Source organism: Buteo buteo, chromosome Z (assembly GCF_964188355.1).
Source record: "Buteo buteo chromosome Z, bButBut1.hap1.1, whole genome shotgun sequence".
In the NCBI taxonomy this organism is placed as follows: Eukaryota; Metazoa; Chordata; class Aves; order Accipitriformes; family Accipitridae; genus Buteo; species Buteo buteo.
Window position 1 is genome coordinate 80,856,198 of NC_134204.1, and position 25,664 is coordinate 80,881,861.

The 25,664-nt window shown below is 38.8% G+C and overlaps 1 protein-coding gene across 4 annotated transcripts in view; it reads right to left on the minus strand.

Moving 5' to 3' along the window:
* SSBP2 (single stranded DNA binding protein 2) overlaps positions 1-25,664 on the minus strand; it is a 195,995-nt gene that overhangs the window by 138,662 nt on the left and 31,669 nt on the right. For all 4 annotated transcript variants that reach the window (XM_075020324.1, XM_075020322.1, XM_075020323.1 and 1 more), the window contains exons 2-4: positions 12,451-12,523; positions 7,610-7,671; positions 5,860-5,944 (exon numbers count right to left, since the gene is read on the minus strand). Coding sequence is in view for 3 of the 4 variants with exons in the window: in XM_075020322.1 (XP_074876423.1) it covers positions 5,860-5,944; positions 7,610-7,671; positions 12,451-12,523 (220 nt within the window). In the remaining variant the exon portion in view is untranslated. The remainder of the gene's footprint in view (positions 1-5,859; positions 5,945-7,609; positions 7,672-12,450; positions 12,524-25,664) is intronic.

Genomic DNA, 25,664 nt, shown 5'->3' on the forward strand with positions numbered 1-25,664 from the left:
TGGCAATACAATTTAGCATTCACCCCAGGAGAGACACTGAATTCAGCATTTTGTAGACTTGCTTCGATCCCCCCCACTACCTGTACTTATTATCTCTTGCTCTTTCACATTTGGGGATGATGAGGAGCTTTTGTTTTGATTTTTGTTTTAAGCAGAAGGAGTTAACATGCATTCTCCACGGAAACAGACAACTGGAGAACAGAATTAGAATTCAATTTTCGGCACGAAACCTGGGAGGTCCTGGAAGCACAGGTTGCCCTAGCTAGGCTGCCTGCAGAAGATCACAGTAGCAAGAGCTAGGGAAGGCAAGAAAACCAACAGGTAAAACAAGTTCTTCCCTCCCTGACATACAAAAGGCCGAGAAGGAGGTCCTGTGATAGAGTGCCTGGAAAAGACTGTGACTGCTGCTAAGCATGAACTCAGACCACCTGGGGAATACAACAAGAAAACATATTTTCAAAAATTATCCTGAAACAGAATAAGCTTCCATGTGTTTAGATCAACAAAAATCTGCACCTACAAGACAGTTCTGTATGGGTTTTAAAAATAAAAAAGATAGTTTAATGAAACTAGAATAAAGCAGTCCTCATTGCAGAATACAGTTTCACTGTGCTATGGGAACATAAGGCTTGAGATTTATGGTCACCTCCAACAAACATTTAATGATGCCTCCAGAGAACATCTTCTCACAGGCCTCTCAAAAAAGATGTAAAAATATTCATAACCCCTCAAATTCTGAGTACTGCTAATGATAAATTAGGCGGTTGGGGCATTTAGGGCATTAGGCATTTAGGGCAGGCAAGTGTCTCTTAGTTCTACTGAAGGAAGATGGGTCCAGAGAAGAAAGTGGTAATTTTTTTTCCCATAAAATAAAGCAATAAATGCAGAAACCCAGCTTGTTCTTATGAAAGACTCACAAAGAGATTGATCAGCCATCTCAAATGTCCAAACACTATGCCCAATAACTTCTAGAAAAATTTGATTTACATCACTATGACCTTTAAAAGGAATAATCTGGACAGAACTGATTATAGCATAGTCTTTAATATGCACTACAATCTTCATGTAAAGCTCCCTGTCATACAGCTCACTATTAAAATGTGCTAACAAGTCAGGTGGAAATGTGATACCAGCTGATGAGACTGTACAGTCTCTGGGGCAATGAATGTGTCTTTTTTCTTATCCCGTAAATTACCTGGCATTCTTTGGGGAGCCATAAAAACAAACAAGAGACCCTTACTCATACCAAAAGTGATTTTTCAAAGACCTGTGGAGAAGACACTAATAAAATCTCACCTGGAAAATAATCCAAGATTTTATTATAGCTACTTGTGAGAATTAACACAATTACCAACACCACATGGAAGAACTTCCATTGTAAGGAGGGTGAAAGAGGCACAAGAACTTCTGGACTCTAAAAAGACCTTAACTATTATGTACAGAAATCATCTTGTAAGCAAGGACTTTTCAGGTACAACCCCTCCAAACCCAGGGTCCAAAGTTGTGAACGAAGGGCCAAGCCTGAGGAAGAGGTGAATGGTCACTTGTGGCAGCCAGAAGTTTACTGGTAGGGGTGCTGCTAAAAATCCATATTCTCCAAGGAATCACAAGGTTTAAGTTTTATTTCTTCTTTTGATCCAGTATGTTTTCAGCTTCTAAAGAACATGGAAAGAAGGTAGAAACTAGATGCACATTGGAACCCACTTCTCTCAACAGAAGATATCAGTTCAAAACCCAGAGAAATGAGATCTTTACTAGAGAGATGAAGAGATCTCCTTAGGACACTGTGAAGAAAGAAAAACTGATTCTACAGTGAAGACTAAATTTTGTCTCAGAGCATCCATGTAAATGGTTTTTCACAAGACTTCAAAGCACAGAGTTTTCATCCAGGTAAAGTAATAGGTACCTGGAAAAGAAACATTGGGGCTTTTCTGCTTCAAAGAAGCTACTTCTACAGAAACACCTACAATATTGATAGGCTAGGTGAGCAAGCACCAGTTTTATTTCCTGAGTTACCTGAAATGTAGACAATTTCTAATTCTAAGCCATTTACATTAAAACTTCAAGGCCAGAAACTATCTCCCTGATCCAGCACATGCACTTTCATGACATGCATCTGTCTTTTCAAGCTTAAAATGTTATATAAATGTACCTAATGACTTCAGAACCTTGTTCACTCTGAAGAAAACATTTCCAATTGCAAATCTCAATAGAAAATAAAAATAGAATCCCTTTCAGGTAATATGGAGAAGCTGCAAATACTTAATCTCAAGATAAGCATAGGAAATCTTTTCAAAGCCAGAATAGGCCTTTGCTCTTCTGTTTATTGGATTCTTAGTAAGATGAGCATTGTTAGTACTGCAAGCAGTTACAGCATCTACCTTGAGAGTCACTTCATGTTCCTGCTGTCGGACATGAAAGATTCTTCTCCTTTCACTAGCTCGATAAGAAGCAGAAGTTGTATTAGGACAATCCGAACACAATGAAATAGTACTTCCAAACCCTTTCTCTGCAGAACAGGGATGCTACCATAGAAAGAAACCTGTACACACTTATATATCAGAAAATTTAAACATAGTTGCCTACAAGGATTTGTTTTTACTGTTGTTTTACACAAATAGTCAAGAACAGCCTCAGTAGCACAGACTTCATAGGCACACACAGGTTAAGACTCAGTTTGCTTGGTTAGGCAGAGTTGATATTAGAGGAAACTCCACAGGCACTCTTTTTCAGGACAGCACTACAGAGTCCAAGAAAGATCCTGCTAGTCTTCTCACCCAAATATATGGCAGATGTACAAAAAGTCCAGCTGCAGATATTTAATTGTATTCAATGACAAGCAAGGCACATGCTGAAATCCTATGGCAAAGTAAATAATGAAATAAACCTCAGCTCTCAAAAAAACATTGTCCGAGAAGGGCTGGGACAAGGGGGATTGAATCAAATGTCATTATTTTTGCAACTGCAGTTAAGATACTGTGAAACTTAAGGTAAACTTTAAAAACCCAACCCCCATCAAACATTCTTCAACTTTTCTCTCTAACATTCTTCAAACTTTCTCTCTTCACAAAAGCAAAGACAGACGAGATATTGGTTCAGCTAATACAGCCTACTTAGTGTAAAAGATGACACATCTGGTGTAACCAGACCACTCGCACCTTCAGCAGGAGTGATTTTTCTTAGGTCAAGGAGAACCCATACTTAATAAAAAATTCTGAATTGCTAGTATGAATTAATAAACAAGCCTTCTGTACTTTTTGTACTTAAAAATACAGTTTTCAGGTATGAAAGTACAACTACAAATGCTCTATTACTTGACCTGCAACGTGACAGCAGGGTTTTGATTTACCAGACCCATCAGCCTGATGGAGAAGCCAGAAAGCAGCAGCCAGCTTTCTGATGCTCTTCACTGAGGATGGAATTTTGACCCCTCTGGAGTCACTAGCAAAATGCTAAATGGGTCAGGATTTCACTTAATAAATGTTCATCTTCCTCTGCTGTGAAATAAGCTTGGCCATATTTTATAATGATTTGTTGTGTTCTTTAATATAAGCACACAATACACTCATGAAATATTAAATACAAGTAAGACTTCAAACGTATGCTCTTATCATGATGCAGACTGTCTTACTAAGCAAAAAGTACACGATGCTAAGGAATACCATGAGTCTTGCTAGATACTAGATGAGTTTATCTCAACTGTGACAAAATTAATGCAAAAGCTAGCTGTCACCCTGCGACATTAAGAGAGAACGGGTTTTAGAAATACTTGGTGAATTAATTTCTAAAATAAACCAATTTGTTTTTAAAATAAACTTTCAACCTATCTTAACACAGATTGATGTGCATATGGAAGCATGCCAATTTATTTTCCCATCAAAACAACTTTATATACATTATTTTGCTGCACCTACTCAAATTCTTAGTATACCTCAAAATTTAGATTCAATAGTGAACTTACTGATCAATGAAACTCTCATGAGTTTAAAGAATTGTGGACTCCACTCCTTTTTAGATTTTGAAGTACTTTTCCATTTAAAATTTCCTCTTGCTGATCATTTTGTTTCAGAATAACTTCACAACAACATCTACAGGTTTTAGATTCCTGGCTTTTTCTTATACACATTGTATTTTGAGAGCACAATGTTCCCCACTGAAGTCAACTGTTGTACTGTGGATTCATATCTCCACAAATTTAATTCACTAATGTCATTCCCTGCAGTCATAAACCATTCCTGTAAAACTATTTCTCCTTCAGTGGGGAATTAAACCTTGCTTTAATAACAAGGATTCAAAACAAAAACTAAATATTTTATTTTTTCAGTAATTGTATCTTTAAAACAGAACAGGTAAAAAAGATTGCAGTAAGTGTACTTGCAAGAGTTACTTCATTTTTAATTTGAGGAATAAGCTTTACCAAGTTGGTTGACCTTAGCACCTCTGTGGATTGAAAACTTCCTTATAACTTTGTTCCTCTCTCTGACACATTTTTTCAGTAATTATGACTAGTGATCAATGTAGCCTGGACATGACTGTGCAAAATCGTCCAAGCTCCTTTACCAGTTAGCCTCATAACCCAACCACCAAGAACAGGGTATTAAAGTGGCATTGGTCTGTAAGTAAAATACACTGAACAGTTCTAACTGTGTTGATGGTGCATTTACAACGTAAGTCATTGTTAACTACAAATAAGGCAAGATCACCATTAGTTCACATACTGCAGGACGCCAAGCCATTATCAGATTATGACAACAGAAAATGGAAAACGGTCACTTAGCTGATTCATTTCCATTTTTCCAGATCTGTGTTTGTAAGACATTGGGCTGCAGCAGTCTAATTTTCATTTTATCTGTGGAAATATTTTCCTGCAGTAACTAGACAGAGTTTCTAAGACAGACCTGGAAAACACTCAAGGGAAAAGGTTTCAGGGTTGTATTGTGAGAGAGTTATACTCCTTCTTTAGACTACATCAATGGCCAAAGGAACAATAAACTCACGGTGGTCAGACTCCTAAGGGTTTAGTCAGTGAAAATGAAATCACCAAATGGAGAAGAACTGACGTAGTAGAAGGAACTCAAATTCCATCCTAATTCTGGAATGTATTTCCACATTTCTGAAGAGCTCCATTTACATTATGAGAATGGAAAAAACCCAGAATGAAACTGTTGCAATGTTTTGGACTCTAGTTTCTAGAATATTATTATTATTGTTGTTGTTGTTATTATTGTTATTCCTTGCAAGCAAAACACCACCAAACCCCATGCTGTGTTTTGAACTAAATCTCAGAGGCATCAAAATTGGCATAATACTTTTGCCCTTTATTCCTCCCGTTCTCTTGGACCAAATGATTTTGCATTTAACTTATTCTATTATGCTTAACTGCTTATTATGCTGATGAAAAATACCTACTTGAGGATACAAAAATACCTGAAGAACAATCCCACTTTAAGTCGGTATGGTCCTGACCAAAGCCAGGGGATCAATTCCATCTACTGAATAGCCTTTTCTTTAGCACCGTGATAGTACGGATATTTGGACAGGACATATCTGTGCTTCCATTTGCCCTGCAACTTTGTGACCAAGCTGATGTGGCTGTGGTGGGGAAGACATAAGGATATTCTTCATTCTGCATTAACACATGGGACAGCACTTTGATCTCTGAGATGGCTTCCACGAATTATCCACATGGTGCTGGTAATCAAAAGGATTAGGAAGTCCTAATTCTAAGGCATCCCCAGAAAACTTAGAGTTACTTTTATATGACCGACACCTGCATTTCTGAGCCACTGTAGTGCAGAAATACTTCTAACATTTATTCACAGAATTAATGAAAGTGTGGTAAACACACACAAAACTTACATAGTCATGAAAGGCTTTTGCTTCACTTGAATGTTCACATGTTTCTCGTCTTTCTGGAGCAGCACAGTAGAGATCCCAAAATACACTGCAAGTTAAGAAGTTACAGAGATGGTGAAAAAATCATTGTAATACTCATGTAGTTTTTATGGTGTATGGACACCACACATGCACGTTCACCTATAGAAACAGACATATCACTTCCTCACCAAGGGATGAACACACTTACCTCAATGAAAGAATGTAGCTTTTTAAAATATCTATGAGGAATCAAGTCTTGCTATCTGATTCTCTGAGGCAAGCAGTGCTGTATTCTTTGAATACCACTATGGTATAGACCAACAAGCTAGTCTAATACACAAGGTTTAAGGGTATAAAGCGTATTACTGGAGCTCTGCATTTAACCTCATCCCTCTGGCAACTGCTGCAATTAACTTCCACAAAACATGGGAAGGAACAGATTCATAATAACATGAAAAGGCAAGAAACTGCAGAGAAAACTGGGAGTTCTTCCAAGGTCCAACACTGTGCTTTAAACTAAAGTTCCCAGAGAAACAGGTATATGGACAAGAGTAGGAAATAGATGGGTGTTCTTGGGTTATAAACAGTGAAAGGAAATTATGGTACTCCCACTGGTCTTCCCCCCCAGTCCCCTTCAAATAGAGTTATACACAAATCAGTTCTAACACAAAGTTTCTGGAATGACACTATGAGTATGCTAGAACAATTAAAAGAATAAAATTTGTTAGAGTTTCACAGTGTTTCTTTATTGTTTTAGACTTAATCCTCTGTAACTTAGTCCAGCACCGTAATCAGGAACTGCAGAAAATTTGAGCACTCTGCTGCAGATGATCAAAATTAAGGATAATACAGACATCAGAGATACAAGGGATACATTATTCTTGCCAGGCTTCCATCACATAGCTAAAAGCTATGAAAGAAAGGTCAATGAAGAACATGCCGCCTTCCATGCAGCTGTACAAAATCACTTGGGTTTGAATGGGACCACTTTAAAACTTGTAAATTCTTGTACTCCTGACAGTTGGACACATTCTCTGTAATTTTGTATTCTTTCAAACACAGGCATATCAGATATATTCAAATCATATGACAATTAATAAATACCACGGCTAAATAGCAGTGGACTATAAGCACCATTTTCTCCTTGGGAATTCTACATACACAGCACATATAAGCAAATGGTATCATGCATAAAAAATTACAAGTCAACTCCATGTCTGCCAGTCTTCTGAGCTGAGAGAAACTGTAGACACTGCAGCACCAAGCCCATGCTAACACATGCTGCCTCTCAAAAAGGCTGGTAGCTTGGATTTAGCTAATTACTTTCATATGCTACTCCCATGACTAGAATGTGTACTGTAGACTGAGGAAGCTCACATCTATACAGAGTCTCTGTATATACTGTTTTTTCCAAATACAATTATTTAGGATATGTAGAATGATCTCTTAAATGCACAATTTACTGGAAGGTCATGAAGAAAGAAATGCAGGCCACACTCTTTCAAAGATGCTTTCTATCAACACACTATGCAGTATTTCTTTTCCTGTATCTAATATCTGTGTCTTCTTCTATATCTAACTTTGCGTTCCTTCATTCCTTAACAAGAAAATGGTTCTTGATCCTCACCTTCACATTCCTTTTACAATGTTCACCTGAACTTCTTGCCTCCAGCTGCTGGAACTAGCAATCGACATATTCTAAAAATCAGAGGAAAATAAAATTGATACTTACCACCACCAGGAATGCAAGAATCCTGGGGGCTCCCCCAGTGTGATATTTTTTTCCCATCTTATCTAAACCAAAACAATAAAAAAGTAGTGTACATTTTTGTGATCATTGTGACTAAAAAGCATTACATAATTCATGCAGATCGCAAAAAGACAAAGAAGATTTTGTAGTTATGAAAGGCTTTATAACCATCAACCTGGATGGCCAGATTACTTACTTTATTACACTTGTAATAAGCTTTTCTTATTCTAGGAAAGCCGGGGGGGGGGAAATTCTGAATACAATTTTATTAACAATGTATTTTGTATCACTCCACTGAGACGTGCATTATTTTAAGGTCAAAAATGCCTGACCAGAAAAAAAAAAGTGTTAAAAAGTACCCTTGAAATGATCTAAAAGATTTCCCAATTTGCATTAAGAAAAACATAGAAGACAGAACTAATGTTACTGATGCAGCAGGTGGCAGTCTTCCCTCCGCATCCAAAGCCAGCCAGTGTTTTATAATCCTCAAGGAGTGCTTTACTCTTAGAGGTAATGTGGCAAATATGAGCAGCATCAGAGTTATAACCCAGTCTCCCACCACTCAGTCAAAATGTAAAGCTAGTTTGGCTTGGTTTGCCTGTGCTGGCAACCTCTCCTAAACCGCTATACTGGCTGTAACTTCTTTCCCACCTAGGTAGCCTGGTTTGTTTAACACTGTTTTCAGAGGAAATGCCGTTTAAGAACTCTTACCCTTGCCTTCACACTTTTCTTGTTGATCAGCAAACCCATTAGACAACAAAATACACGATGACAGCATTCTGTCTCTCTACAACACTTCCCAAATGTTGTATCTCAACTATAATCACACAACCATTTTATTAATGCCATAGTCATTAGTTTGTCCTTAAATACAAAATTAAATAGTTTGGACTACAATAAAGCCCATGTAACTGCTTAAGGAGCTCTGCTGCAAAGAACTGGAGGTTCTGCAGAAATCCACACAACACTGTACAGAAGAACGTCTCATGTTAAAACCAGGTGGAAGCTAGGGCGTTGCATGCACTCCAAATTCCTCCCGTTACAACTAACTACACATAGCATTATTTCCTGTCCAATTTTGTTTAAAAAAAAATTGTTTAAACACAAACCATATTCTGCCCTACAGACAAAAGTAAAGGCAGACAAAAAGAGGATTATTTTAATGAAATGCTTAAACAGCCTTAATATGAAAGGTATCTTAAGATATAGATGATAGATAGATAGATAGATAGATAGATAGATAGATAGATAGATAGATATTAAAAAGTACATAAATGCTTACTATAAAAGGTAGATACAGTGTTCATACTGCCAGAGGCACTGGTAAAGCTGGCATTTTCCCAAAAGAGACTAAAACTTTGCTTTTCAACTCCAACTTGATTTCCACATCCAATTCTTAAGAAATTTAAACATATACAAGTTCTGTCAATAGCTTGCAGGAGAAGATGTTGTTTGTACACCTAAAAATGTTCTTTGCACTCATATAAAGTAAATACTGTAATTTTGATATATTACATGAATACAATTATTCAAAAATGATTTCACTATTCAAAAATTATTTCTAAAAGGTAACCTTGAGGCACTATCACTTCTATTAGTAAAGGTGGCAGAATGAACCAACTGGATGGTGCTTAACCCCACCACTACCATGTAACAGTAGTTAATATACAAAAAGCATCTTTTAAAAAGCTCCTGCTTAAGTGCTGGCAGATAAAAATATTAAGAAAAATGAAAAATACAAAGAAAAGCCAAAGCTACTACAAAGCTATTACACACTCTTCAAATACACTCCTCTGAGGTGTGACTGCACCTCACGTGCACTGGGAATGGCTTGGAAGGACTTGTGTTAAATCATCAGGAATACACAGTACTTCTGAGAAGTTTCAAAAGCAACATAATGAAGGAATGCAATGAACAACCCAAACAAAAAATGGTTCCTTAAGTTGAAAAATCATTCAGTTAAGAGTAAAAATTATGTATGTGTAGAAAGCCCTCTCTATGTCCAAGTAGTATTCATGCTCTTCAAAGCAGGGCTTGATTTGGAAATTACCCAATTCACAGGTCTTATGCTGGTCCTTTTTAATAGGACATATTTCATCTTGAGAAATTTATTCAGAGAAGGAGCCTGAAGGGAATGTGGAAGTTTGGGGCCTGTTTGAAGGGGTTTGTTCTGTTTTTCAAAAAATACATACTTCTGTCTTACATGGCAGATGTTAGTCTGTCTGATCCCAGAGACTTAAAAAGATTTATAAAGAATTATTAATTTTAGAAAAATGCCTGCATTGTCAACTGTATTGATTAAGCTCATGGCCAGTGATTGATTACCTGGGAAATGTCTACCTTCCTGGTCCAGCCAGGCTAACGGAATTATTCCTCCAAGGCTAGAATCTAACTTTAAAGGACAGAAAATATGTAGAATAAGGATCAGCTCTTCAAGGAAAATGCAGCAGCTGGGACACCAAAGGAAAGATTCTGGAGCAGAGCAGCTTCCTTCATTTCAAAAATGTGTGGACCCCATCTGAATAGCTCTAGTCAACCCTCATAAGCAATGACATGGTTTAGATGAAAGCTAGGTGTGCTAGCCCCCTGCCATTTTGCCAATTGTATGATGAATTGGTATGAAACAGCTGTTGAGTTATTCAACCCAGTACTTCATGCCACGTCTCCTGAAATGAAGTAAATTTGCAGACCAAGATACAACAGTTATAGCTAACAAACTGAAGTGGTCTCTGCTATTAAGAGATCTGGGAAAATGCTAGATGAGCTTGAGGTCCTATGTTTTAGCGATGAAGGCAACAAAGCGTTCAAGGCTGTACTCAGCAAGGACCACAAAGCACAGTTCACCTTGTAACTGAAAGATCAGCAGAGGACTTCTAGACCTTACTGACTCATAGAATCATAGAATCACAGAACAGCTCAGGTTGGAAGGGACCTAAAAAGATGATCTAGTACAGTCTTTCATGGGAAGGGGAGCCTAGATGACATTAGCTAGCACCCTGTCCAGTTGCGTCTTGAAAACCTCCAGTGATAGGGACTCTACCATGTCCCTGAGAAGGTTGTTCCAGCGAATGATTGTTCTCGCTGTAATTAAAAAAAAAAAAAAATAAAAAAAATTCTTTCTTGTATGAAGATGAAACCCCTCCCTGTGCAACCTGTACCCATTGCCCCTTGTCTTTTCCATGTGACTTCTTATGAAGAGAGAGCTTCTCTCTATTTTGTAGCCACCCTTTAAGTACTGGAACACTGTGATGAGGTCCCCGCAAGCCTTCTCTTCCCCAGAGAGTAAAGACCTAACTCCTTCAGTCTTTCCTCATACCCAGGGCAGGTTCTCCAGCCCTTTAACTTGTGGATCAGTTCTATGAAATTCAAACTAGACAAAGCATTACAAAAACATAGGAATGCTTAGGACAACCATCTCTAAGTCATCTAGTAGCAGACTGGATTCCACGATATCCAACTTAAATTTTCCTTTTCTTAATTTTGTTCCATTATTCTTAGCCATCTTCCCTGGTAGATCTTTAAGGAAGGCCTCTTAACCTTTGTCATTTATACATACTTAGACACCACTAACTGTCTATAGTATAACTATAGTTATAACTGTCTATAATATAACTATACTGTCCAAGCTGTATAGCTCAGGCAATCTACGCATGCTTACTTCTTTTACACCCCAACGTTCAGTTTTAGAGTTATTCTCAACTACTTAATCTTTAAGAAAATCCACCCAAACTATTCTGGCAGGTGCAGACTGCCAGGGCAGAGACAGCATTCAGCCCAAACAGCCATGCCTTTTAAGGAGGGATCAAATCAATACAAATTTCTCCCATGCCACCTGGGTGTGTCCTACACCTGAAGTACTCTCACAACAAGCTCGCCGCAACAGGGTGGTTGCTTCTTAACAGCCATGAGCCAGACAAGGATGACAACACATGGAAAACTGTAACTTTCATTAGATCATAAATTCACTAGAAGACTTCTTTGTGCTTCTCTCAACTGATGTTCTCTTGTTTTCACCCTGTATGCCAATACTCACTAACAAAAACAGCTGACTTGCATAGGGTACAGAGTCCTCATTTCTGCCCACTATACAACTATTATTATTATCTTAAATGTTCTTGTCAAAGAAAGATTAAAAACAATAATAAATCCAAAAGACCTCAATGTGTTTGGCATACAGGTATTTTTGTGTCCCAGAGTAAATGTAAAATGCTAAGGTGACATAATTCACTTCAATCTTCAGATGTATACAAAGTCTTTGAAAGACTATGAAAAAATTAACTATTATGGAAAGGTAAAAATGCCATTAGCAATTGAAAGTGTTTAAGAAACAAGACCTAAATGGTTGTAGTCATAACTGATTCACCAGATTAAAAGTGGTTAGAAGTATGGTAAGAATACACAGACAGATCAGCAGTGCTTAAGAGAATGGGAATTGCAGGTGTATGACAATAGGATGTGAAATACATGATCACTGTCTATTTTGGAAGGGTACATCATTCACAATCAGAGATATCAACAATAAGTTAGAAGGTCATCAAAAAAAGAGTACTGTTGATACGTTCTTTAACATGCACATTTATTACAGAAAATAGGTTAATCTTTCCCCAATGTAGCAGCAAATCACAGAACAGGGCTAACAAAAATAGTTATGCAAAGGCATGTTAAATGACATGGCAAACTGGCTTCCACAGAATCAGAAATCCATGCTGATCAATGTAAACATATTCAAGGCTGTCACCACTGTTTATTCTAGACCAACATGTATTTATTTCACTTGCACACACTGGAAAGTTGTGTAAGGAAAAAAGGATAGGGAAACATACCTCTGATAAAAACGTCTGGGCTGATTTCTGTGCTCCTACATGGAGCAGATATTCATATACATACAGTGCTAATCTGAAAAATAAACAAAAAGGACAATATTTAGTGTTGTGCACTTGTTTGCTCCTCTTCTTTAGAAACAAAGGATTATCAGAAGTTTGAGATGCACTCTATTGCCTTTCACAAACCACTATATACTCAACATGTCAAATCTATTACCTATACCAGAATTTTTAAATTAGACATGTAGGTCAATCTGAGCAGAGGTCTTTAAATAGTAGTTAATTAAATATTATTAAACCCCCAAATTACTTAATGTCAACATTTTAAATGATATTTGGACAAGCCCAGGGAACTAACAACTGACCTACTGCTGCTCTGTATTTGCCCACTCTATACCATCTTTACTGAAATATGATATATTCATACAGCAACACCAATTTTTTTTCCAGATCAAATTTTTTTACATGTGGAATGTGTCAAGCTGTTAGCACACTTAAACAATAGCCTATTCAAAGAACATGCAAACTTCAGGCTGCATCAGGAAAAGTAACACTAGCATCCATCCACAGCATGCAGTACAACCATATGTCTCAAATGAAGCGCAAACAGATTTTCAGATTCATTCAAACTTGTGCATCTAGGAGGGCCGATGACAACAGAGCTACAAAGGACTGTCACAGCTCCCAAAGGAACTTCCCCAAAAATGATCTTCAGCACCCAGGCACATTTCCAACTAAGTCCAAAGAGCTAGAACAAAGCTGCAGAAAAAGGATTCATTCCCTGAATGACTACCCACCACAACTTGGGCTGGGAAGCCCTGTTCAGTAGCCCAAGAACAGAGGAGCACTAACAACAACCAATTTCTACTGATAAAGGCTATGTAAACTAGATTTGAATTAGAAAACCAAAGAAGTAACATTTCCTATTCCTCAGCTGACTCTCCAGAGAGGCTCCTGCCTGTCTGCATATTTCAAGTCTTTCAAAATGAAATCTCATTTAAAAGAATGATTTAATAATAGTGCTTGGAAATTGTCTATAAAACATTTCAGTCCGAGAAAAGAAAAGAAAGTCAGGCTGTGCGTGTTTTAAACTTGCTAATTTAACTGGGCTTAAGGAGTAAAATGTATTTGCATGCAATTCATGATACACCGCTATTCTTACTTGAAACATTTTACTATTCGTATTAAAAAATATGTAGTTTAACTAAACAAAGTAGAGAGGCGGAGAATATCTGTTTTCCTGTTGCTGTTCAAAATGTTACACAATATTAGATGCAAAACTGTCATCATGGCACTGACAGAGTAGTAATTATTGCAGTAACCTATTAAGTGGGAAATTTTAAATTCTAGGAGAGGCATTCCATTAAAACTGTTTTCACTAGTTGTTTATACTTTGTACATGCTGCACACACAGTACTTTACACTCCCTCTCCAACATCAAAAGCAAAAATGTACTTTTGTCCTCACATTAAAAAAAAAAACAAACTGATATTCAAGTATGTGACTGGTTTCTGTCTGAACCTTGAGAAGGGTAGTATTCACTTTTTAACTCCAGTATTTTACAAAACAGCTATTTATTAGTTTGTATTGTGCCATATCAACAAATGCAGAGCTCAGTGTGCTAGGCAGAAAACATTTGTTCCTTCTAATAAAGCGCAGTACAATTGATCCAGTGCTCAACTGCAAAGCAGCTCAGAGAGGACACAGTGATATGGTTCTGTAAGTACTGTGGGGAAAGTGAGAGGATTACATACTCTCTAGCCTCTCATCCTGAAAACACAACTGCATCTGTCAAAAAAAAAAAAAAAAGTCACATCTTGTTGACTTAATTCTTCCCAGTTCAACTATCATTCAATTTTTAAGCAATAAATGGTTGTAGACAAAATCTAACATCTAAGAAAGACGTAAAAGGCAGAGAGGAAGCACTTGCTACAACAGCCAAGATGACTCGAATACCCAGTAGCACTTTAAAGCAACTCATTTGTCTTCCGAGATTCCCTTTTTTGTTCTTACCAAAACATGAAACTTGCAGTCCGGATAAAAGGACTTGTGTGATCATATCCTTTCTACCTCAAAAAGGAAAGCAAAACAGCACAAAACCCAGGAGTTTATTGCAGGTGCACCACCTTCGTAAGTCCGCCATCCGCTGAAAGCTTTAGCAAATACTGCACCATGATACCCAAATTGACAGTGCAATACTTTAATATCAAGACAGATTTGTTAGTCTCCTCTCAGGACTCCTGGAGTCTACCTGCAAAACACAGCACACACAGCCGTGCTCCAGCACAAGTCAACATTGCTACCCTGTGCCCACCTTTGTTGGTCCAAAAAATCCAAGATATTTCAACACTGCAGAAAAGACAACCCTAAAACTTTGACTTAAACACATGGAATATGCTAATTAAGTGTAATTAAAACTATAATAACATCTGCAACTCTTTGACATGCATTATTACATCTTGGTCTAAATATACTAGCAGTGAAATGAAATGGTGCAACAACCATCTTTATTAAGTGGGGGGGTAAACATGGCAGATTTCAGGAAAAGAATAAATATTCCAGGTTTTAGGCTTCCAAGCTGATCCACCTGTGGTAAATCAAGAGTGGGACCATGCTGGCAAGGGGACTGCCTGGCTCCTGTGACAGGAAAGCCGGGGCCACCTTCCACAAACAGATGTGAGACAGAAAGCACAACACAAAATAACCTGCCTGGGTCTTATTAGATCTAAATCGCTGGTCCATCCCTAGTTATTATGCTGTCAGGAAGTCTTCACAGAAGTTAACAACGTTATAGCTTCATTCAGAAATAAATGCATTTACCACAGAGATCAAAAGAAAGATACTACTGTTAGCCTGCGTTAGTTGCAGCAAAAGGATCAATGGAAACTGATGCTCTGAGGAAAGACAGCAAAGTAACCCAAAAAAGACGGAACACTCTGTAACAAGGAGGATTAGCAGATATACAAACTTTAACTACAGCATAAGACCAGAATAAGATAAAAATTAGGCTACAGTCCAAGTGTGTAAAATCAACAAATGAATCAATTATTTAACATCTCAGCAGAAGACTAAGAAAATAACAGTGAGGTGGTCTTCAACACCAAAGGACTTGGGTTTGAAGTGGCATTTTAAATGATAGTTTTTAGTCATTAAACTGGTGTGAGAAACTGTGTAAAAGCATCAAGGAGACATATGGTAGATTTTCACATTTGCATACTTGTTGACATCCCATGAGTAATCTGAGGAAAAAATATTTCTAATCAATTTATGACAACGCTGCAGTAATTTTTGTTAAAGACATGCCATAGGCCAGAGTTCCCCCCTTCCCACCAAGACAATTTAATCACACATTCATCTATGGCCTAATGATACAGTCACACTAGCAAAAAAAGTTACTGTCTAGCCCTTACTGCTGCAGTGCTCTTTTTGCTAAGCTGGTGTGTTTTGCCTGAAGCTTCTGCTGTAATTGGACAACATCTACTGAACTCCAAAGAGAAGAACCATGTAAGTGGTTCTAGCCAACCAGTTATCAGAGTATTACCAGGAAATAAACAGTAATCACTCTAACTGTGCTATGGAAATGACCTTCTTACATGCTAAGGTGGAAAGACACAATTAGCTTAATGAGAACTTACAACTAAAGCTTTGCAGCAGTATGTCCAGTGATGAAAAATAGGTGGTAAACTTCCCCAATTCCAAGTCAAAAGATTAAGACAACACCTAACTTTCCATAAAAGGCAGTGAAAACCTGAAAGCACCAGGGAGATGTTCACCCTATCTGGGTCTGGTATCTAACTTAGGTGCTCTGTCTCACACACCCTGCACCATCCCAGCAAGCTTCATTGACTATATGTAGGGTTGTCAACTGGCTGTTTCAGATGAACATATGCCTACAGAAGAAGGACTCAAGTTATTATCACAAAGACTTTCAGGAAATAAGTTGTCCATAAAAGGTAAAGCAGTAGTATCTTTGTTTTGTTCCATAAGAAGATGCATACCGAGAAAGTTTCTCTCAGTCTAAGACTGAACTTCAAGCACCAAGTTTGGTTTATTGTTATTTCTAAGGAGACAAAGAACAAAAGGAGAATGGCCACATTTTTCCATGAAGGCCAAAAGCTGTACTTAGGAGAGTAAGGAATTGCAATAAATTAGCTTCTGCTTTCTCTTGAAAGCTGCCCAGAAAACCTGCCAGAAGCAGGCAACTATCATAGACAGCTTCATGCAGTTGACAAAATTGCAGTTGCTTTCACTGTTTTATTAGCCACATGTCATAACTAAAAATATATATAATTTAACTGAGGGTACAGTGGTGTATAACCATTATCCAGAAAGTTTTAAAATCAATGTGATGGAGCAAGAGCCTGCAGCTCCACAGCTTTGGCAGGGTGTCAAAACACAGTTTGGGTACTGCACCTGCCTTCTGCAGCACCAACAGTCAGCTTACCACTGTGATAAGCAACTGCTGCCTCTTCGCCAAAAATCTATGATGGTGAACGACTGCACATCACAGAAATGTCCAGGATGCTACCGTCTCCTCTGCCAGCAATAGAAATGATGCTGTTAACATCTGATGCCGGATGTTGGGGAAAAAAAATAATCTATAATGGGAACATTCCAGATCTGAGCATCATCAAGATAGATCTAGAATTTTGGGGTTATTAAGACTTAAATTTTTTAAAACTATTCATGTATGGGAAGTCCTGCATGTGACACACCATCTATTTAACTTTTGTTTTTTTAAACAGTAATTAAAAAGCACAATGAAAACTAGTAAATCAATATTCATGCATTATTTTTAGTTTGTGTGAAGAAGAGTGAAGCAGTTGAGCAACATTTAAAAGAAGCTCCATACAAAAGATCTTAAATGTTCCTCTGTGTTTCAGGAGACTTGCTGTATTCCAAAATCACTACTCTGACCTATACAGAGAAGCAGCTTTTTTTGTTTCCAAAAAGGTATATAGACTTCATTTCAAATCCAGAGACTCCTAGGAATCTCACTCATTTAATATCCAAAATATAAACCTCATTCTCTGAAATAAGAGAAAGTAGCACTGAATCCACATTTTAAATACAATACAACAGCTAAAACCATCTCAAATTTGGGGTTTCTTGAACAAATTTTCTTGAATCCATCAATCCAGTACTTTAAAAACTGCTCTGAAGCTCTTGATGACGAGCTGGTTTGGGAAGTTTCAACAATGGCAAACTATTTTTTTTTACAGTTCCAGATTTTTAATAGACATGTATGCCAAACCCCTCTTTCTCCCCTATTTGATTGTACTGACAGTCATTTTCCTCTCTCTCCCCCTCCCCATATACTAACATAATAATATATTTTCCCTATATTTTTTAATATATTTTTTCATATATACATATTTACATACCTATAATCTTTTCCTATTCATCTCATCAGAGATTTAGGCGATTCAGTCTGCCGTCAATTATCCACAGTAAGAGAGGACTGGGACAAGAGACCACAAAGGTCACGGTGGGTGTAGAAGTGCTTTGCTGCACAAAGTCAAATCCCGCAGAGTCCCCGGTGCATACTTCTACTTAGCTTCCCTGAACAGTGGGAAGATCAATTTGGATGCAGCATCAAACTAGAGCTATACCCAAGAACTGAATTATGCTTTTTTCATTTCTTAGGCAGGTACGTTATCAATGGCCTCAACGTTACAGTGATTTATCTCCACACACACCCCTAGCCCATCAGCTCTGCTGGGCATGCCATTTCACCTACACATAGTTTACATACTGGTTTGCTTAGCTTGAGGCCAGCAGACTGCTCTTTTTAAAAGCCTCTAATCATGCTATTATACTGGGTTTTTTTCCAGCTCAAGACATGATCTATGTTAATGTTAATGCTCTGTATCCTATCAACGAGATCAGTCTTCTTAGAAAAATGTGGGTATTAAATGAAATCCAAACACTGATCTGAGGAAACAGTATGTCCCAAAGGAGATACTCAATGTTTGCTTGGCTCTATACACTGACTTTTCTGAGAGCTCCTATCGCAGACCTGCAAACACAGGCAGCACAAAAGTGTATGTATTCAACATTATTCATATCCGTTTACTTCCTCCTCTCTCTGTACATAGCAGAAAACATTCTCCTTGTATGCATCTAAATATTTGGGGCTTATACCCAGTGCTATAATGAATAGTGGCCTCAGTGCCTTGTATTAGGCTGATGGTACTTTCCAAATAAGCTGATCCTTCTCCTCGTTTATTCCAGTTTTACAGATCAGGGAAGCGTTCTCCTACCATGATTCTGGGCAGGTAGACTCAACTCTAGTCTCTCTTCCACTGGATTGCTTGCAAGATGTCCTGAAAATATGCCTCGTTGAGTTTGGTCACCCTCCCCTCGATTATACATACTGCTTCAAGCGTTAAAAACAGTTGTAATCTAGTAAGTGCCCTTTCATTCTAACAGTATTCGAAATAACAGCAGGGGCTTTTTCAGTTTACCCATACACTTGCAACTCACAAATTCTTTTTGTGTCCTAATTTCACATGCTTTTACTACTTAACCTCCTGTGGACTTCAAGCACTAGCATAACTATTTCCTACAACACACTAACTTGTGCACCAGTATATAACTGAACATCAAATAGGTATATGGTATCCATTCATCTTTTGAAAAAGATCAGAGATCCATGCTGTGGTGGTGTCTGCAGTCTCTCCCACAAGCACTTAATTGCGTGGTTTTACATATTCTCATCTGCTCAGGATGTCTTGGTTTGTGCTAAGATGTCACACTGCAGTGTTCTCCAGTTTAATCCGACTCTGGCTGAATTTCATATTCATTTTTGTCTCAGGTCTCAGCTTGTAGAAATTACTACAGATCCAAAGTACTGCAAAATTAAAACACTCTTCTGTAGACTCCATCTTGAATGGGATAATTTCCACTGATTTCCAAATACTTCATCAAAGGGTAGATATTCTTGATGACCTCTAAGGTTTCGAATTAAAATCTTTGTCCTTTTTGCACCTCTGTTATGCACATATATGCCTCAAGAAGTTTTCCAGTAGAATTTCACAGGCTTCCTAGACAACGGTTAAGAAGGAAGTAAGGCTTACACACCTGAAAGTTTGTCTGTATTTTTCTAGCTATATTTGCTTGTGTAACAAGATAATATACCTTCTTGCAGACCTAATTCTCTTGGGCCACTAGATCTACAGCATTATTCCCACAATATTCCTATGTGAAAGTTGTTGAACATCTCAAATGCATCAGCAGCTGGAATCCTCAGAAATAAGACTACCTCACTTTCATTTGCAAATGAGAGAAGCAAATGAAGAGTGAAACATGCTGAAATTAATTAACTTTGTATTTTCAGTGTTTTTGTAGCTTCCCAGTGCTCTGTGCCTCCAGTTAGCTCAGGTGGTGCTTACCTCTGCTTAACGGATTGTGTTTCTGTAGCCTCCTCTCCCACCTTTTTGCCTCCCCCAACCTTATGTCACCTGTCTAGAAAGCTAAACTATTTAGATGTATCATTCCTGATGTCACATTACAGACAGTTCTTTGCTCTCTATGCAGGTTGAAAGACTGTGTCCCCTTCCTTCTCCCCTGCACCCAGGGGCCAGGAAGCAGAGGCTTTCTCCAGACTAGCCAAACTGATGCTGATGGAAATCTTTTGTCCTCAGGGATGAGTTTGCTGTAGCAGAGGAAGCAAGACAAGCTCTTTGGGTGCTCTGGTGACTTGCAGACCATAGGCACTAAAACGCCTTTATCATGTAATTCTCAGGGCTGTCCGACGTGAAGCCAGTCTGCTGCCTGTGTAGCCTTTGCCTCTTTGCTTCTCCTCATCAAGGGCAAGCTGTTCACACTGAAATAGCCCAATTCCTTCCCATACAAACAGAAAAGGTTGAGTTCATCAAACTACCACTGACAATGAGGACCAAAAACATCCTCTTCTCACTACTGTCTCATTTCTTCTCCCCCTCCTAGCTAAGGGATTAGAAAATTAACCCAACCAAAAGAAGTGAACAGTTTTCTGCTTGACGAGTGAGCTGAATCAGCCTGCCAAGGGCCAGAGCAGCCACACAGGAGCAGCCAGAAGCAGCAGCGTCATTTTGGCAGTCCTGGACCGCTAACGTGGCTCTGCCTGCACCGTCAATTCCTCCAGCTGGCTAGAATCTCCAATATATATTTTATGAAAATATATACATTTTTAAGGTACAGTGTAAGCTGAGACTTACAAAAATACATGAGGTTCCACCTGTTCCTGATAATAAAGGTGCTAACCTTGGTCTTCCCTGCTGCTTTCAATGGGATAGTAACAGGTTTTTACATGCTATTTTTTCCCCTGGTATATAATTTGCTATAGTTAACGAGTTTAATGCAATGTATCCTGCCCTGGCAGTAAGCAGAGCTAGCACCATGGAGCTATCCTAAGGAGAGTCACCAGGAGAGAGCAAAGCACAGACACGGTTCTTAGCCAAATGCAAACTTTAAAGCTATACACATGCCACAGGATTACAGGTAGGTGGTACCTAGCTGAGCAGCTAGTATATTACATTTCTTTGTAGACTTACTTAAAATACTTGTTGCACAGGTGCCACCGAGGGGTTACCATGGTTCTGTTGTAGTAACAGCTCCACGCAGTGGACTAATATCATCTTAAAATATTACAGCTGTTCCTAAAGCAACTGCCTGCCCTGGAGCAGAAAAAAATTCTGTCTACAGCATCACCAGGAGAAGGAAGAAGATTGAATGTATACAACCAGCTCCCCAACAATGTGTTAACTGGACGTGCAATGCCCATCAGCTCCACAAACCAAGCACCGTACAACCTGATTTTCACTCATATGAAGAAAACACTACTTCTGAGTATCTGGCTCGTAGAAGGACCCATGTTTTTGCTAGTAGCTTTAACTTTATCAGGAAGTATAGTTTTAATATCTTATCAAATATGGTGGGTGGGTCCACAGCACTGAAGATTACCAGGAATCACTGTTCCTGAAACCTAAGGTCCTCTCTTCAAAGCTGTAGGGCTAGACAGCAGATGAGAATCTCATTTGTCAAAAGGTGGCTGAAGAAGTGGAAGAGGACCCCGGCCGTTACCACAGACAGGCTGGAGGGCTACTTGCAAAGTCATCAAGCTGAACCCACCCAGCCTTTCAGCACACCTGTACAGCAACTCACAAATAAGAAAGAACTGAAGTATTTGGGTTCAGAGAGCAGCATATAACTGTGGCGGTTTCTAGCACACACAGATCTCCTCCTGTAAAAGGTTTTAGAGAGAGGACTGTTAAGTTTAGCGGCCAGATTAGATGAAATGCATCTCAGACTCACTAGCAAAGTGTTTTCCGAATTTCATCACAAGTTTCTTGTTGGAACCAAACAGTCAAAGACTGACTGTTACTAATACTCCTGGCTGGCAGATTATCTCAATGGCAACCTGAAATAATGAACATTATCACAAAGGAATAAAACAGTAGACTTCCAGGAGCCACAACCAATCATGAAATGGAGAATTAGTCTCAAGAGGGAAGGGGAGAAAACAAGGATGAAGACACAAGCAACAAGTCACCTCATGAATCTTATGGGAATCATATGGGACATGAAAATTAAGGATGAATTTCCCTGAGTATCTATCTAAAAAGTAAGGGTGGAAAGTAATTTGTATGACTGATTATGAAACGATAGCATTTTCTTCTGGAGAGAGGAAATTCAGAAAGCATCAGAGTAGAGACAACAGACCTCAGAATTCAAACAAATTCAGGGAATTGGTGGAAAGAGTTTATTCAAAAAAACAGATAACCTGAAGAAAGGAAGTGCAAGACAAACAGCAGGTGATTCAGGCTGTATTAAAAAAACTCAATGGGAAATATCAATGGAAGACAGACAGGAAATAGTAAGAGGTGACTTTGGCTGCATCAAAAATTGCTCACTGATCCAAGAAAAAGGTGCAACAACAAAAAAGAAAGTAAAGGCTGTCCTGGTTTCAGCTGGGACAGAGTTAATTTTCTTTCTAGGAGGTGGTACAGTGTTATGTTTTGGGTTCAGTATAAGAAGAATGTTGACAACACACTGACGTTTTCAGTTAATGCCAAGTAGTGTTTATACTAAGTGACGGATTTTTCAGCTTCTGATGCCCAGCCAGCAAGAAGGATGGAGGGGCACAGCAAGCTTGGAGGGGGACACAGCCAGGGCAGCTGACCCCAACTGGCCAAAGGAATATTCCATACCATGTGACATCATGTCTAGTATGTAAACTGGGGGGAGTGGGCCTGGGGGGATCGCTGCTCAGGCACTAACTGGGCATCGGTCAGCAAGTGGCGAGCAATTGCATTGTGCATCACTTGTTTTGTATGTTCCAATACTTTTATTATTATTGTCATTTTATTATTATTATTATTATCATTATTAGTTTCTTCCTTTCTGTTCTATTAAACTGTTCTTACCTCAACCCACAAGTTTTACCTTTTCCAATTCTCTCCCCCATCCCACTGGGTAGGGGGCGAAAGTGAGTGAGTGGCTGCATGGTGCTTAGTTGCTGGCTGGGGTTAAACCACAACAAGGCATATTAACAGTATTAAGGAACAATAGACATCATCCATGCAAGTGACAAATGCAGAAAGGCCAAAGTGCCAAATTAGTTACAATGAGCAAGGACATTAATAAGGCAGCAAGAACGAAGCTTATACCATCAAAGAACAGGAGTTCCACTATTCAATGCAAGAAGCATGCAAAGTAAAGAGATGGTAGGGAAGTCTGAAGTCTCAGTGCATGCTTTGTTTCTACCTCTATAAAACAGCAGAAGAAAGCATTACTACTTAAATACAAAAGGAATACACACAGAAGGAGGAAACAACAGGTTAAAGAACAGCTTAGTAAGAGCTGTACTACAGGGGAGAGGGCTGCAGCACATTGCCTCAAGAGTGCTACAAAATGAGCTAAAATATTTTCTGAACTTGGAAGAACTGAAGAAAGTCTAGTACACATCTTCTGAAAAGAAAGTAAGACAGGGCCCAGGGATTTGCACACCGCTCAGAAATAACCCTTACCACCACAAAAATCTCACTTTTGGGGGACCAGATGAGCCATGAACATGACTTGGTTCCCTATCTTAAGAACAGATCACATGAATTCTACTTCAGTAAAATCCAAATCCCTTCTCTGATAGAAGAACTGGCACTGCTAGAAACAGGGAAAGCAGACCTTGACCTCAGCGTAAATCACCCTGGCCTCTGTCAAGAGAAGCATCCAGCGGCCGGCCTGGCTGCACATTGCGGTGCCCCACACGTGGCAGCTGTTAGGTCCCTTTTGGTGCAGCATCAAAAGAGGCTGTGACCAACCTGCTGGTACCAGGAGGTGTCCATTTGGATGTCAGCATGGAGTCAGCAGTACATTCATTACTTCTCCAGTGACACTGCTGTGCAAAAGCTGGAGATGCAGGTGTGAGGGGAAAAAAACGTAAGCTTTTTCGAAAGCCCGGGCCCCTCCTCCCCCAGTTCAGAATGGCTTTCCTATATTTATTTTGGGGGCTGGGTCATTGCCTTTGAATGCCTTGTGATTCCAGAGCTGCAGATGACACAATGTCAACTCTGACAAGAACTTTTATGCAGTTCCTACATTCCTTCTGAGCCAGTTTCTCTGCAGAGGTCGCGAACGCTGCTTGCCTGCTTAACAGTGCACTGAGTGGCACAGGCCCAAGCAACATCAGACAGCTGAGGCCACCAGGAAAAGCTATTCTCAAGCGTATGCTATTAGTTTCGCCTGTCTAAACTTTGGGGTCCAGTAGATGACAACTAAGCATCTGCCTGAACCATGAAGTCTCCCTTCCAAAATGGAGAGCTATGATGCTGATCCCCAGGAATAATCTCCCACTGGCTTTGAGACTGCTACTCATGATGGGTGACAAGTTCTGCACAGGGGATGAGGTGGAAGAACTAAGGGCTTTTCTCTAAAAAAGTAAAACAGAACAACAGCAACCACCCCAACCAAAGGGTAGTCTTTATATGTACAGGTATACGTTTATGTACAGAAATTCTCGGCACACATAAGTTGATTCCGCAAAACTTCACGCACAATGTTCCTCCACAAATCACTAACATTTTCACCACAAGACAACTGCACACAATTTGATATTCTCAGACCGAGCAACTGCCATATGGCTGCCAGTTCTATTACACCTGTCTGCTGAATTCTCATACATCTGCCTAACCTGCTAGAAGGCTTTAAGCATTTGCCTGCTATTCTTCCCTTTGGCTGACAGAGATATGCCGAGTAGACTGCTGGAGGTATTCTCTTGCTGCTCCCCAAACTGGATCACAGCCAACAAGGATTAGCCAAGACCCCCAGCTTACTCAACATTTCTACTCAGCTACAACTCCAGATAAGCTCAAGCACCCAGCCGCAAGCTACAGTTCATGCATGACAAGTTTGCTGAGCTTCTAGTCCTCTCTCAAACTGCCCAAGGGATAGTCTACTACACAAATACATGTATTTTACAACTTTACAGATAATTTGCTTAGACTCCAAACTGGAAGTTACCGGAAATATTTTCTTTTGAAATGCAGGTCATAAAAAAAAAAAAAAACAAAAAAACCCAACTAGTTTTAATATCCGCCCACATTTTTTTATAGTGAGAATACTTTCCAAACAGAAAGAATTTCATCAACAGAAGGAAGATACTTGAAAATCGGGCTAACAAAGAGTTGCTCCACAAAAAAAAAAACCACTAAAAACAAAAACAGAAAACAACAAAAAAACCAGCCAGCAACAATAAAATCTTGCAGTTGTGAAGCTAATACTCCCAAATGTTTGACTAGCAGTCTAGAAAATTTTAATGCTAACTCTCCAAAATGCTTCTGCTTGCTTTGAAAGGAAGAAACCAGATACTGGACAAAAGTGATGAAAAGTATTTGATTACTGACGGCTGCTGTTTGGTGGAAAAAGTGATACAATATTCTATTTCCTCATGATTAAAACAGGGAAAACAAGCAAACCACTTCCCGTACAAACTCTGGCTGACCACTTCTTATTTCTAAATCCCAATTTAAAGGACATAAACATCAAAAAGAATGTAATTGTACCATGTGTGGGACATAATTTAGACTGGCTGTTTTGCTCTTACAAATGCATTTCTGTACAATACAAATTCAATTCAGAAAAGGTTATCTTACATTTGGCTTACAGTGGAAAATAGAAAATTCTATTTTCTCAGTTTTGTAAGTAGGTGTTATTAGAATAGTATAAACCATACT